Source organism: Hydractinia symbiolongicarpus, chromosome 15 (assembly GCF_029227915.1).
Source record: "Hydractinia symbiolongicarpus strain clone_291-10 chromosome 15, HSymV2.1, whole genome shotgun sequence".
Classification (NCBI taxonomy): Eukaryota; Metazoa; Cnidaria; class Hydrozoa; order Anthoathecata; family Hydractiniidae; genus Hydractinia; species Hydractinia symbiolongicarpus.
The window spans coordinates 9,538,383-9,551,437 of record NC_079889.1 but is presented as its reverse complement, the minus strand read 5'-3'; the positions used below and the strand labels follow the sequence as shown (position 1 = coordinate 9,551,437).

The 13,055-nt window shown below is 33.1% G+C and overlaps 2 protein-coding genes across 2 annotated transcripts; both read left to right on the top strand.

Annotated features, from left to right (window-relative positions):
* The first annotated feature begins 353 nt into the window (after positions 1–353).
* LOC130628708 (somatostatin receptor type 1-like) lies at positions 354–1,241 on the top strand. The gene has a single exon (XM_057441691.1). It carries the CDS (start codon positions 354–356, stop codon positions 1,239–1,241), a length of 888 nt encoding a protein of 295 aa, XP_057297674.1.
* Positions 1,242–6,892: 5,651 nt separating this feature from the next.
* On the top strand, positions 6,893–13,008 carry LOC130628928 (zinc metalloproteinase nas-4-like). Its single transcript, XM_057441987.1, has 7 exons — positions 6,893–7,247; positions 7,714–7,851; positions 9,099–9,210; positions 9,873–9,982; positions 10,162–10,233; positions 11,012–11,236; positions 12,636–13,008. Exons 1-7 carry the CDS (start codon positions 7,169–7,171, stop codon positions 12,995–12,997), a joined length of 1,098 nt encoding a protein of 365 aa, XP_057297970.1. The 5' UTR covers positions 6,893–7,168; the 3' UTR covers positions 12,998–13,008.
* The last annotated feature ends 47 nt before the right edge of the window (positions 13,009–13,055 follow it).

The following is a 13,055-nucleotide window of genomic DNA, read 5'->3' as shown; positions in this document are numbered from 1 at the left end:
CAATATTGTTTTTGACTCGTTTCCGTTTACTCACTCACGCAGCTTCTCAAACACATTTTATTTACGCAAATGTAAACAAACCATTTGAATGATGAACTTTCGTGTAAGAAAAAAACACAGCAGTTCTAGGTTTTCTTGATATTAATTACATTCATATCTCGTGAATCGCTTCTAACACTAGACAGGCTAATCAACTCAATTTTTTTTCTTTGTTAGGGATATATAGGTAAAAGCAGCAAAGTTTTGTTACAGCGCTTCTCAACTGCTTTTCTGGGATAATGTTTAAACACCAATACATGACGGACCTGAACGTTGTGCACATGTGAATTTATTCATGTCAATTTCTGTCAACTATGGAGTTATGGGTAGTCTTATTCTTCACATACTCGTTACCATTCTTCTTACATGTTTTTGGTTTATACATGGTTCACAAGAGAAGCAAAAACATCAGTGCATGTCAAAAGATTTACGTGATCAATTTGAGCATTACTGAACTCATTCTCAGCTTTTGTGGAGCTTTGTATCCCATATTGCGCCATCAGTACGGACATTCTGATGTGTTTTATCAGATGATGATTTTGCCCTACTTAGCAGCCTCATGTACATACTTTCTAATTATGATAATCCTTACAGCCGATCGTTTTGGGCAAGTGTACTTAAATATTCGGTATCCGTTGTATTGGACAACGACTTACGCAAAATATGTCATGTTAGTAGTTTGGATTAGCTCATTAATACTGATCCTCGTATTCATGTCTTATTTGCTTTTCGTTGCGAAGAACAGAGTGAACATAATAGAGGATATATGCTACACCTTCATATATCCCTCGTTAGGTGTAGTATCGGCTATAGTTATCGTTGTTACATATGTATATATCATTAAGAAAATGAAGAAAGTTAAAACTGTATATGCGAAAACGCCAATGCAAAGTTCTACAACAATTAACAATACAAAAGGTGTATTTGTAGTTCAGGGCGTTGAAAAAGATACGCCCAGGAAGGATAACTACGCCCTTCTTCCAATGTTGCTAGTTTTAATCTTTGTTTTCTTCATTGAGATTCCGGACTTCGTACAGTTTCTCGCACACGTTGGTTTCATTCGAAGTACAAAGTCACTGAAGGCGGCATGTAACCTGACATATGCGGTTGGATATATACTGGACGCTGTAGTATATGTTTTGCTATCCACTAGCTGTAAAAGCTGGCTGAAAAGAACTGTTGAGAGCTGCTTTGATTTTTGACTGTTTGGAGATTTTCTACATTTTATTAAACACAACAATAATCTGCATTATTATTTCAATTTCTCAAATCCTATAATTGGCGACAATTTGGAAAAAAAATTATGATAAGAAAATTTAATTCAAGTAAATTTGATGGTATATCATGTAAGGCACTTTTTAAGTAAAAAAATAAATAAATAAGTTATAAAATCCTAGAAGTTTCAGCCTAAGCATTCTCACTCTTTTATATACGTCAAATCTAGAAATTTAAAAATCTAGCATTTCTTCTCACGTTAACATTAAAGCGTTCTCAGTAAATATCTTGTGTAATTTATTTGTCGCTAAAAAAATACTACGAGTTTTTTTTTTAATATAGAAAAACAGGATCATAAGGAAGAAACTTAGCAGTTAACTACTATATATAATTAACTAATTAACTCCTATATATACGGAGGTGCGGCACTCGAGGGCTAAAATATGCTGATATCAGCAGCAAAAATCTGAAAATCATAAGACAGAACCTCATTTTTTCAAAATTACCCAGGGTTCCTTGACGTTGTCGATCATATTGGCTAGCGCTGAAACTTGTGAACGAGACGCGCTTGGAAGCTAAGGAATCGTGGATTCGAACTGAAGACATGCAAAGAAGTGCCATGAGTCGTGCAAGGGAAAGGAGAGGAAGTCTTAAATAATTTTTTTTCATTGGGTTTACAAGAATTTGAGGTACCCCACAATGAGAAGTAAAGAACAGAAACGCCTTTCTGATGTCTGATGATGAGGGATGGCCACATCTGGATAATATTTATTTTGTGATTTTAAGCTACCTAGCTAGTACCATGCCAGCACTCCAGGGACACATTTGTTATTAATTAATTAAGTGATAAAGAACAAGAGCTACATATATTATTTTTATGTAGCTAGCTACACAAAAGATTTTTCAAGTCATTCTGTCATTTTAAATAAAGATAGCTACCTGCTAGCAATTTGGACCTCCCATAACAATGAACAGTCAAGACTTGAGTATATAGCTAGTTAGGTATGCAAGACATTGCATGTTGGTTAAATATGTTGTCATGACAAACAGAAACCTATACTTCATAAATAAATTTTTGTAGATTTTCAGGTTTCTTTTATGAAATAACGAAATTTGGGAAAGTATAGTCAGAAGTAATATTCGCTTGAAGTAAGAAGACCTAAAGTCTCTGTCCAGGTTAAGACTAAGTAAAGGGTAAACTCTGTCACACCGAGGCCAAGTGTAATGTGTTACAAATCCAGTGGAGCGCTTATAGCAGTAAAGGTATAATACATTTTTCATAAACCAACATTCACAGGACTTATGATGAAGTCTATTGTTACTTCTGCAAAGCAAATACAGTTGCTTAGCATTTTTATTTTGCATAATAAGTTCCTGCAGATATTCAAAAATTAATTGTGATTGGCACCAGGCTGAGCGATTAGTGCAAGTAAACGTGGTGCAGATCCAGGTGGACAAAAAAATAATGTTCTAACCACTTTGTATTTATACGGCCAAAAATTTAGAGCTGAATAAGGTATTTGGACCTAAACCTGGGACACATTTTACCTGTTTGAATTATTTTGGATCCTGAGAATCACTTCGAATGTTTTCTGCACACATGGCTTGTCAAAATTGACATGCTGTCAAAAACAGTTTAACGGCATCTCTAAAAATGACTAAATTTAGGAACTCAGAAACTATGATAGTAGTAAAAATATTCTTTGGGTTTATTTCATCAAACTGGTCTAAAAACATTAATACTATGTTTCAAGTCATTATTTCAATTTTTACTGAAGTAATAGGACTTTTACTTAGTATAGTTTTAGCATAGTTTGTCATACCGCTGACACCAAAATGGTTGCAGGGACTAATCGGTTTGAAATTAATTTATAATATTTTAATAACAACCTTTTTCTCTTTATGTGCTTTTATTTTCCTGCAAAAGTTGTTGCATAGCTTATGTATATCACATTATGATAAGGACGAAAAAGTTACTGTGCGACATGGGTTTTAAACCTTAAAAATTTCCAGGGAGAAATTTGAAAACTAATAAATGACAAAACCGCAAATGTTTATCTTAAAAATTATCAATTTTTGTTAATATGAAAGTTCCACTTGAAAAGGTTTCTGAGGTTTTTTATGAAGAAATCTTCCATATGGGGTAACTTGATGAACAATAAATTTTCCTGCAGGTGTTCTCAAATATGTGTAATATAATTTAAAAAACTGTGATGTAATTTTCCTCTTAAGTTTTGACTTTTAACCCAGCTAAAGATCTCAGCCTTGTCCTTTCATACTTAGTCTAGCTAGCTATAGCGAAAAAGTTTAATATTCAAACTTGACCTATTTTATTGAGTATTAAGTAATAAATGCTAGTTAAATTCTAAATCTAACTATAGGGTACCTAAGCTACCTGTAAGAACAACATCAAACAACGTCGAGGCTGTTCTCATTTGTAAACAAACCCAGTGGTATTTTTGTAATAAGTACCAAATTTTATGTGTGCATTTCTTGCGCTTATGAGTGTAACCAAAGTGCCCTGTACGTAAATCCTAAAAATTCATGTCATTGGCTCACTCTTTACAAATGATACCACGTAACAAAAAAACATGCTTTGCTATTTCCCGTAACGTATACCGAGATTTGGTTGTGATATATATCAGAATTAATTGTCTTTAACATTAGAAATAAAAAATAATAACATTATTATCACAAAAAGTAAAAGAATTCGTTGATGACGGCCATGTTAAATAATTTAAGGAACAACACAAAATTTCAATACACTACAAAATTCAATACATCTAATACTTACTTGTTGGAGTAGCGTTAACAGCAAGGACTTCCAATATATGTCCAATTAGGGACCCATACCCCTTTTTCACTAAACATGAATTTATTTAGAAAACGCTTTAGTTAGACCTTTCGCTACGCTTTCTATGAAATAAACACAACATGTGTGAGCTATTTCTCACGCTACATTAATGCGCTGTCAACTCTGGCTTATTATGTAAATTTAGCAAGAGATTAGTAACGTTGCAGTAGCATAACAACAAAAAATTAGTATCAAGCAACACTACTGCTGAGTCAGAAGCAACGTTGCTGACAAGACAAACACTACAGTGTATTGGAGAATCGCTTAAATCTTTCTCGATCTTGAAATTTCTATTTCTTTTTACTTCCCAGCATCATTGGAGGCGTCTATAACATCTCTGCTGTCCTAAAGCGAGTTTATTGATAAAACAATCAACAGTCTGATGGTTGAACACGACTCATCTTCAGCAGTGATGACTAAATATATTTTGTCAGAAACCAATTTAAAACATAAAAGTACACATTATACTGCAATAATGTTGACCTCAACCTTCTGAAGTCCAAAGCATTTTTGTTAAAACATATTGGAAATATCAATGGTTTTTCGCCAGCATTTTTTATAATTGAGCCCAATTTCTGATCAACTGTTCCTTCAATGTTAATGGAATTTAGCACTGTCGGATAGGAAATTTAACTCTTTTTTACATGGACCTTTACTTTGTTATCTCAAATTTTAGGGACGATGAATTATTGCTAAAGGATGCTAAGTCTGTATGTTGGCCTTCTTGTTGTAAAAACTAACCTACTTCAGTGCCTAAGGGACAATAGTAGAGGTTGAAATACATCAAACCCAGAAATACAATTCAGCGAATATGCAAGACATCGCATTTTAGAACGAAATATCACTGTCTTGCCAATTTTATTGTTATGTTTCCATGGAAATAGAACCACAGGCATAATGAAATTTAGTCAACTGTTAGCTTTAAAAGGCTAACAAAAATTTGAAGCCCTTTCACAAGAGCGCAGAGAAACAGCGCAGAGAAAGGATTGTCAGATCTTAACAATATGTTAGTTCTATCGAAAAGACAAGATCTAGTAAAAATAGAAGCAGCAACAGCTCTATCAATATTCTTCACGTGATTTTCACTCTAAAAATAATTCTTAATATGGACGCGACATTGTTTAATCGGCTGTTTATACAATTTAAAAATAAGTTGTGTTTGAAATAAATTAAATAAAGCAAAAATTTAACTGTATATATATTCCATAAAAAGATTAGTTGAATTTACAAAGGTCTAAGTGAGAGTGTGCATCTAAAAGTATTTACAAATGTCTATTAGATTAGTCGTTAATAATTTTTGTTTTTACATTTTTCTTGAAAATTCCAAGAGTTGAATTTGTTTTAATATCATCAGATAAAAATTTATTCCGTAATTGTGATAAAAAAATTTAATTCAATTAACTTTCATGGTACAATGTGTAAGACAATTTTTAAATAAAAATAAATAAATAAATAAATAAATAAATAAATAAATAAATAAATAAATAAATAAATAAATAAATAAATAAATAAATAAATAAATAAATAAATAAATAAATAAATAAATAAATAAATAAATAAATAAATAAATAAATAAATAAATAAATAAATAAATAAATAAATAAATAAATAAATAAATAAATAAATAAATAAATAAATAAATAAATAAATAAATAAATAAATAAATAAATAAATAAATAAATAAATAAATAAATAAATAAATAAATAAATAAATAAATTGCACCCTTATTTTTTTATCACGACAATGGTTTTCTTTTTCGCTGATGTAATTGTTAATTGTCTGAAAACGAGGTTACCTTATAGTACCCATTATCATCTTTAATGTTGTTTTTAAATCAAAAAGTCTCAATTTACAACACTTTGGTAAAATATGGTAACGTCATCTTAAGTAGAACAGGAAGTAACAAACCGATCCGACACATTTTCATGTTAAAAACTTTGAAAAATGCTATAAAAAAGTGCATCCAGAAATCGGTTTCTTTTAACGATCCGTCTTAAAGTTATCTCAAATGTAGTTTTAAAAGTCTACAAGGTCTAAAAAATGTTACAACTTTCAGCATGATTGTAACATATCTGACAACCAGAAGAAATTAATCCACTTCATCGACAGCATGCAGGAAGGAGCACCCTTCACGAAAACGACGAGAGGGTTGTCAAGGTGGAGATTTCGTTCAGACGGCTACACGTGTGACGAATTTCATTTAGACCGCTACATGAGCGACGAATTTCGTTCAGAACGCTACATAAGCGACGAATTTATTCAGACCGCTACATGGCCGAAGAATTTCGAAAGCGTTTTGTGTTAGCCGACCACGGCGTTCACGCAAGAGAAATCCGAAAACATGTAAAATTGCTCTGATGTCGAAATTAGATATGGACTGAAATAGTTTGTACTTCCTAGGTTTAAAGCGACAGACGATCTAGCGCTATTTGTAAAGAGTGTTTGTACCATTAGAATTACTTTAGGATATGCAAAACGAATACGAATTTAATCTTCTTTATTAAATTCAATCCATATCTCACGACATTTTGTAAATTTTAAATTAGTCGCTTTTAAAAGATCCTGGTATTAAAATCATTCTAAGACGCTATGTTATATAGTAAGACGCTATGTTATATAGTAAGACGCTATGTTATATAGTAAGACGCTATGTTATATAGTATGTTAATTTTTAAATGATTCTGTTTTCTTTGTCGTTAGTGTTCCTTAAGCTTCAAGTGGTCTAGTACAACGTTTTTTTATAAACTAGTTTCTTAAATTTCATGTTCAATTATCTTGCTTGAACTTAAATTAAAAACTACTTTTTTAAGTTCTCAGTAAACCTGGTTATAAAAATGGCTGCTTTCTGTTTACTCAGACATTTTTGATAAATCAATAACACTTTTCCATTTCACATGTGTTTACTAATCAATTTTACCCCCTGATTTTACGCACACTTTAAATGAAAACCTAAAGGTTTTTAAGTAAAAATATCTCATATGCAGGGCGTTAAGTTGGCTCTTGTGACGCCTGGCATAAATTAATTTGGTGATGAGTGAAGGAAAATCTAGTTATTCAAAATGGCGACGTTGTGGTGGTCAATTCTGTCTTTTGCATTTTTTACAGCTGTTGCAGGCGAATGGGTCAAGCAAATGGAAAGTAAGATTGTTTTGTTTATAAATAAATTAAGCACGTGCACACTGGTGATGGGTGGGTGGATGGTTCTTGAAAGAAGACTGTTTTTAAGGCTTTGAGATAAATCTCAGGGCTATTGTTTACAAATCATCATGAAACTCACGTCACTACTATCACAAATAAACCGGATATTTGTGGTTTTCGATGACTTGTGTTGACAACCTGATTACTTGTGTTGACAACCCGATTACTTGTGGTAACAACCCGATTACTTGTGGTGACAATCCGATTACTTGTGGTGACAAAGCAATTACTTGTGGTGAAAACCCGATTAATTGAAGTTAAAACCCGATAATTTATGGCAGTAATCCGGTATTTGTGATAACAACTCGATATTTTGTAATTCAGTCTTATAACTTGTGTTGGTATATACAATGACTTCTATTATACTTAAAACCTCTTAATTATGTTTCACTATATTTTCATTTAGATGATGGATTATATGAAGGTGACATGGTTTTAACACCTGCCCAGTTAATCGATGCGAAAAACGTAAATCTTCGCTACGCATCAACTAAGGCAAATCATTGGCCAACTACGATCTATTACGATTGGGATTACGAGTTGGGTAAGTTTTGTAATTTTACATTTATATGTTTATGTAAACAGTAGAAATTTACTTAGTTGAACGTCGGTGTTTATTTTCAAAACGGTACTTTGAAATCCCTACAGGGAATTCAAAAAAGTTTCCACTACGTAGTTCTATTCAGGCTAGGCTTGCTATATTGCTTCAATAACTTGCTTAGTGGTTATTAGAGTATAGTAAAATTGACCTCAAAGTTACCAATTGGCTGGTTTTGGGACAAGAAAGAGCCTGAAGACCATATTTTGTAAATCTTCTATCATTATTTAGAAAGGTAAAACAAAGGCAAGAATGTGCAAAAAACTGTGATATCTTATTTAATGCACATAAGATATCAAATGAAAAATAATATCTTAAGTGAAACATAGACAAACCTTTTAAAAAAAAGAATTTTTGAGACGCAAGTGAAATGTATTGAGACGTTGAAATGACTGCTGTGAAGAGGTTGACCGCCATTTCATTCGTTCTCAAGAAAACTGCCCATTGAAGTGTGGTGTCTACTATAAAGAACTTCCAAACACAACGTATTCTGTCTTACATATAACGACAAGGCTTGCCTTGAAATATCTTCCAGTTACCTGCAGTTTTACTGAGTGAGAAAATATTGAAGCAAATCTTAAGTTAAATATCTGCAGTTAACCAGACAGGCTAGCAGCGTTTGTGGCGACAAAAATTTCGTCTGACATTGGTTTTTTATAGAAAACAATCAAGATTCTTCTAAAAGCTTTTTGCCCGTCCAGAGTTAACGTTTTAGCCGTGTTAGCTGTCTGGCAATAAAATATGTTGCAAAAGAATGTCAGCCCCCTGTCATCCATCCCCACAGACGGAGTAAGATTAAATATGTCATTACAAGTTTACATTTTTAAAAAACGTTAAACCTATGTTATGATCTACCACTCGTCTTCTACTAAGCGTCACTAACTGGTAGCCTTTAGATAAAGCTTCCAACGCGGATGGTTTTTAGCTCAAACCCTGAGAGAGTCATTCAGAAATTATAAAAGTGTGAAAAGATCCTTTCTCCTTAGCATTCAACACGAGATTAGGATTGATATCTTAGGCGCTTATCTAGTTAGGCAGTTGCTGTGCTTGTGTACCTTGCGTAGCCCAAATGAAAGCTTAAAACACTCTGTAATCCCCTTTGCCGAAACCTGTGCTCTTTAACAATTATTTCCACTCAAATGGAAAAAATTCCAGTTTACTTCGCATTTTACGTTATTTTCACTCTTTTATAGCCAACAAGAAAGGGATTGTCGACGCCATAGCAGAATATGAGAAATATACTTGTCTTCGATTTAAGCGTGGTTATTCAGGTGACATGATGTACTTTACAATTGGCAACGGAGGGTGAGTAACCACAGATCCTGAGTATTTCAACATTTCCTTGCCAATAAATTTCGAATGCCTCAGGCATTCGAAATTTATTGGCTAGGAAATGTTGATATACATCACTTTTCTCCTACAGCCTTGTCAACTTTTCCAAAATCAATAACAAGGACAAAATGTTTTCCGGACTGTATTTGCTTCCATACCATCTAAATGCTTCGCAAAATTTTTAAACGAAACAATGCATTTTATCTTAATTGTTTTTCGCGCCAATAATTACATAAGACCGACATTGAGTGCTTGTCTATAAGAGTTAGACCATGGAATTAAAAACAAAAAATGAAACAAGAACTGATGAATTATTGAAAGAGAAAGAAAGTTAACTGTATAGCCTTATCCAACCTCTTCCTCAGTACGCTTCCTATTGCGGAGCCCTCCCATCACAACATTGTAGGTGTTGAAAAGCCCTGGGGACGAGGTTGTAGTCTAACATTCTACAAGTAATTGATAGATGGAAAAAAATGATAGCTTTTCACATCTCCTCGCATTTTTGTTACCAAGATTCATTTTTAGGAAAAATTGCTACTAAAAATATAGCTTAACGAGTACAATTCCATTTAGCGCTCAAGTTTAAAAAGTAATTTTTTTTCGTTAAAAGTAACAAAAACTGTTTCGCATTTTAGGTGTTCTTCTGGCGTAGGATACGAGCGTGGAAGGGGACGACACTACGTTTCACTAGGGGAAGGCTGCTGGGGCAAAGGAGTTGTTATTCACGAGATGGCGCATAGATTAGGTAAATGTAATTGAGCCAAATACCTACAGAATGATTTGGGGGCTCCTGGAAAAGTAAAAAAAAATCAGAGTGTATACTATGCACACGAAACAAATTATAAGAATAAGTTTAGCATAATAGACTGAAATATGACTTTTAGTTTTACTTTCTTTTTCTTTTAAGTATTGGTGTACTTTTAGGTATATATCATGAACAATCGAGACCGGATAGAGATGACTATATAACAGTACAGTGGGAGAATATCGGTGAAAGTAAGTGAGATAATGTGTTTGACGATCTGTGGTCAAAAGTTCTCACCATGTGGGGAGGGACATGGAGAGCGTGATTTTAATATCTTTTAAAAAATTGCTCAATTATATGAAAAATTTTTCTCATTCTTACGACTGCATATTTTTCATAAAAAAATTGTCCTTGCCCAAAAATAATGTCACTATTTATTAGACATTGCTTAAAACCACCATCATAAAAAAGTCTATAAAATAGAATATGGCGTAAATTATAATCTAACAAATCTAATGAAAGTTAAAATTTCACAAAGTGTTAATGTATTTACCTAAAACATCTTGGTTAAGTTTTCCCACCTGGTGAATACGTTTTCCTCAAATTTTGCAATTTTAATCCGATACATATTGGATTTTTCAGTAAATTGGAGGGACTTGTTGATTTTTATGTGCACTGAAAGAAATTTGAACTAAAATACCGAACTATTGCCCGAAAGATCCTCCAACGCGAGAGGTAATTTATAATCCCTGATGATTTAATAAAGATACTGAGGTGAGGAAGAAAATAGTCATGCTAATTTTGCGGACTGAATCTATGAATTGAGGAAAAGATTTTTACACCATTCTACCTAAAAGGGTCAAAAAGGCTTTACCGAATAGAGCTAACAACATAAATTGGTAGGCAAAGAGTGTTATATGAGAAAGGGAAAAACTTTTTAATTTAAAAAGGTATCATTTTTAACGGTGCTCCAAGTTCACTTCAAAACTCTGTTGATCTATTGATCTGTTGTTGTTGTTGTTTTTATAGGTAGAAAGTTTAATTTTAAAAAACAAAAGGCGAGCATCATTGATTCCTTTGGTACGAAATATGATTACAAGTCCATTATGCATTACGGTGCGTACACGTTCAGCAAAAATAAGAAACCCGTTATGATAACAAAAGATCCCAGTATGCAGAAGGTGATTGGACAGAGAATTAAACTCAGCGAAATTGACAAAGAACAGATAAATAAGATGTATAACTGCCATATTGGTAAGAGTTGACATTAACCTAAGTCGCACGGAATTAATTAATTAATTAAGTCAATTAGTTAATGTATTCAATCAATTAATATGTAGTGTGATCACGGGAGTTCTTAAATAATCAATCTACATCTGATGAATCCATGTATTGGATGAAAAAGATTCATTACATGAAGTAACTAATCTGAATTTTCTATTGAATTGAAATAGTTCGCTGAAGTCACACAGGTTAATCATTTTCAGATTCGATATTATATGTGAAATGAATTCACTGTAATTACCCGGATTCAGCAGGTTTGGATTAATTAATTAATCAAGCTTATTAATTAATTCGGTCGTCTGATTATAAACATGTCCAGCTGTACACCATAGGAAATGATTCTCGACACAGTGCTCAGTTTAAGAACCAACTAATGTAAAGTTAATTATAAAAATCAAGCTCTTGTGGAGCATCTTGTTGTTCACTCTATATTAATAAAGTCATATTCTTTCGGTCTGTCTGCAAGAAAATGTCGTGCTACGAAAACACAAAAGGCTAAATGGATTTATCCATGGGCTTACTATCTGCACAATAATAGCAGTATTTTGTTCAAAATCATAGCCGAATCGCAACATTGTATTAAGGATACACGATATAACAATGTCTAGGATATGCATGACTGGCGATAATCTAAAAACTGGAATATATTGGACAGACGAAACCGTCGATTTTCCACGGGTGATTGACTAATCTCTATAATAATTACTGTATTTTGCCTCTCGGACAAAACTTAACTGCGCTCAAAACCTGTAAGCTAAAAATAACAAATGCGATGTAAGTTTTACCAACTTTGTTTTGATGTGCAAATTTCCGTTAAACGGGCTAATGACTAGTCTATATTCTATTACAGAACATTCCGTCTTCTAGTAGCAGCAGGTGAATTATCTTGAATTTCCCCGCTTCTACGACGACTTGTCTTATAAAAACCACGAGGGTAAAGAACAAAGTAATTTGTAAACAACTGCCCAGATTAACGGTAGTAAGTTGGAGAAAGGTAAAAAAACAGGGATCATAAGAACAAAAATAGTTTTCGACAATTGTCTTACTCTGAAATTATAACATTTGCACGACGACGAACGTTATTTAAGGCGTTTGATTTTAACAGACGCAACAGTCTTTACTGAGAGGATGATACATTTGGTCTCACCAAGTAAAGAAAGAGCTACAATATTTTAACAGGCTCAAATCCTTTAGGCTAAAATAATTTGAACAACAGGTAAACAACATATGAGCCTGAACGAGAGAGAAACTTATCCAAAGTGCAACAAATATGTTATAATCTAACCATAAAGGAAGACATGCCGTCCAACACGACGCACGGCCCTCCGCAACTTTAACTGCTCAACTTAAGCCAATTTTACTTATTTAGAACCAGCGCATCGACCTTACGTTTTTCAACACGATGGAGAAGGAAATTGTTTTACCTTTCGACAGGATGTTTTATATCTCAACTCTGGTTGTAAACAGAAGTTCATATTGGCTAAGAATGGAGAGTTGCAATTGGCTGGCACGTCAAAATGCGCGTACGCAGATGCAACCAATTCGAACGTTATCAAATTTAAAGAAAGTTGTGGCCAGACGTTCCAAAAAACATACATTAGTGGTGACTATTTTGCTTTAAAGAACGTGCAAACAGGAAAATGTGTACAACCTTCGAGCTTTTCTGGCAAAAAGTATTCCAAGCTTGTTTTAAAGCCAACTTGTATTTTTGGAAAATATAGAATGATTTAAGGATATTTGCATATTTTGTTTTAATTTTTTCAAGCTTTTTTTACCCTATTTTTAGTTT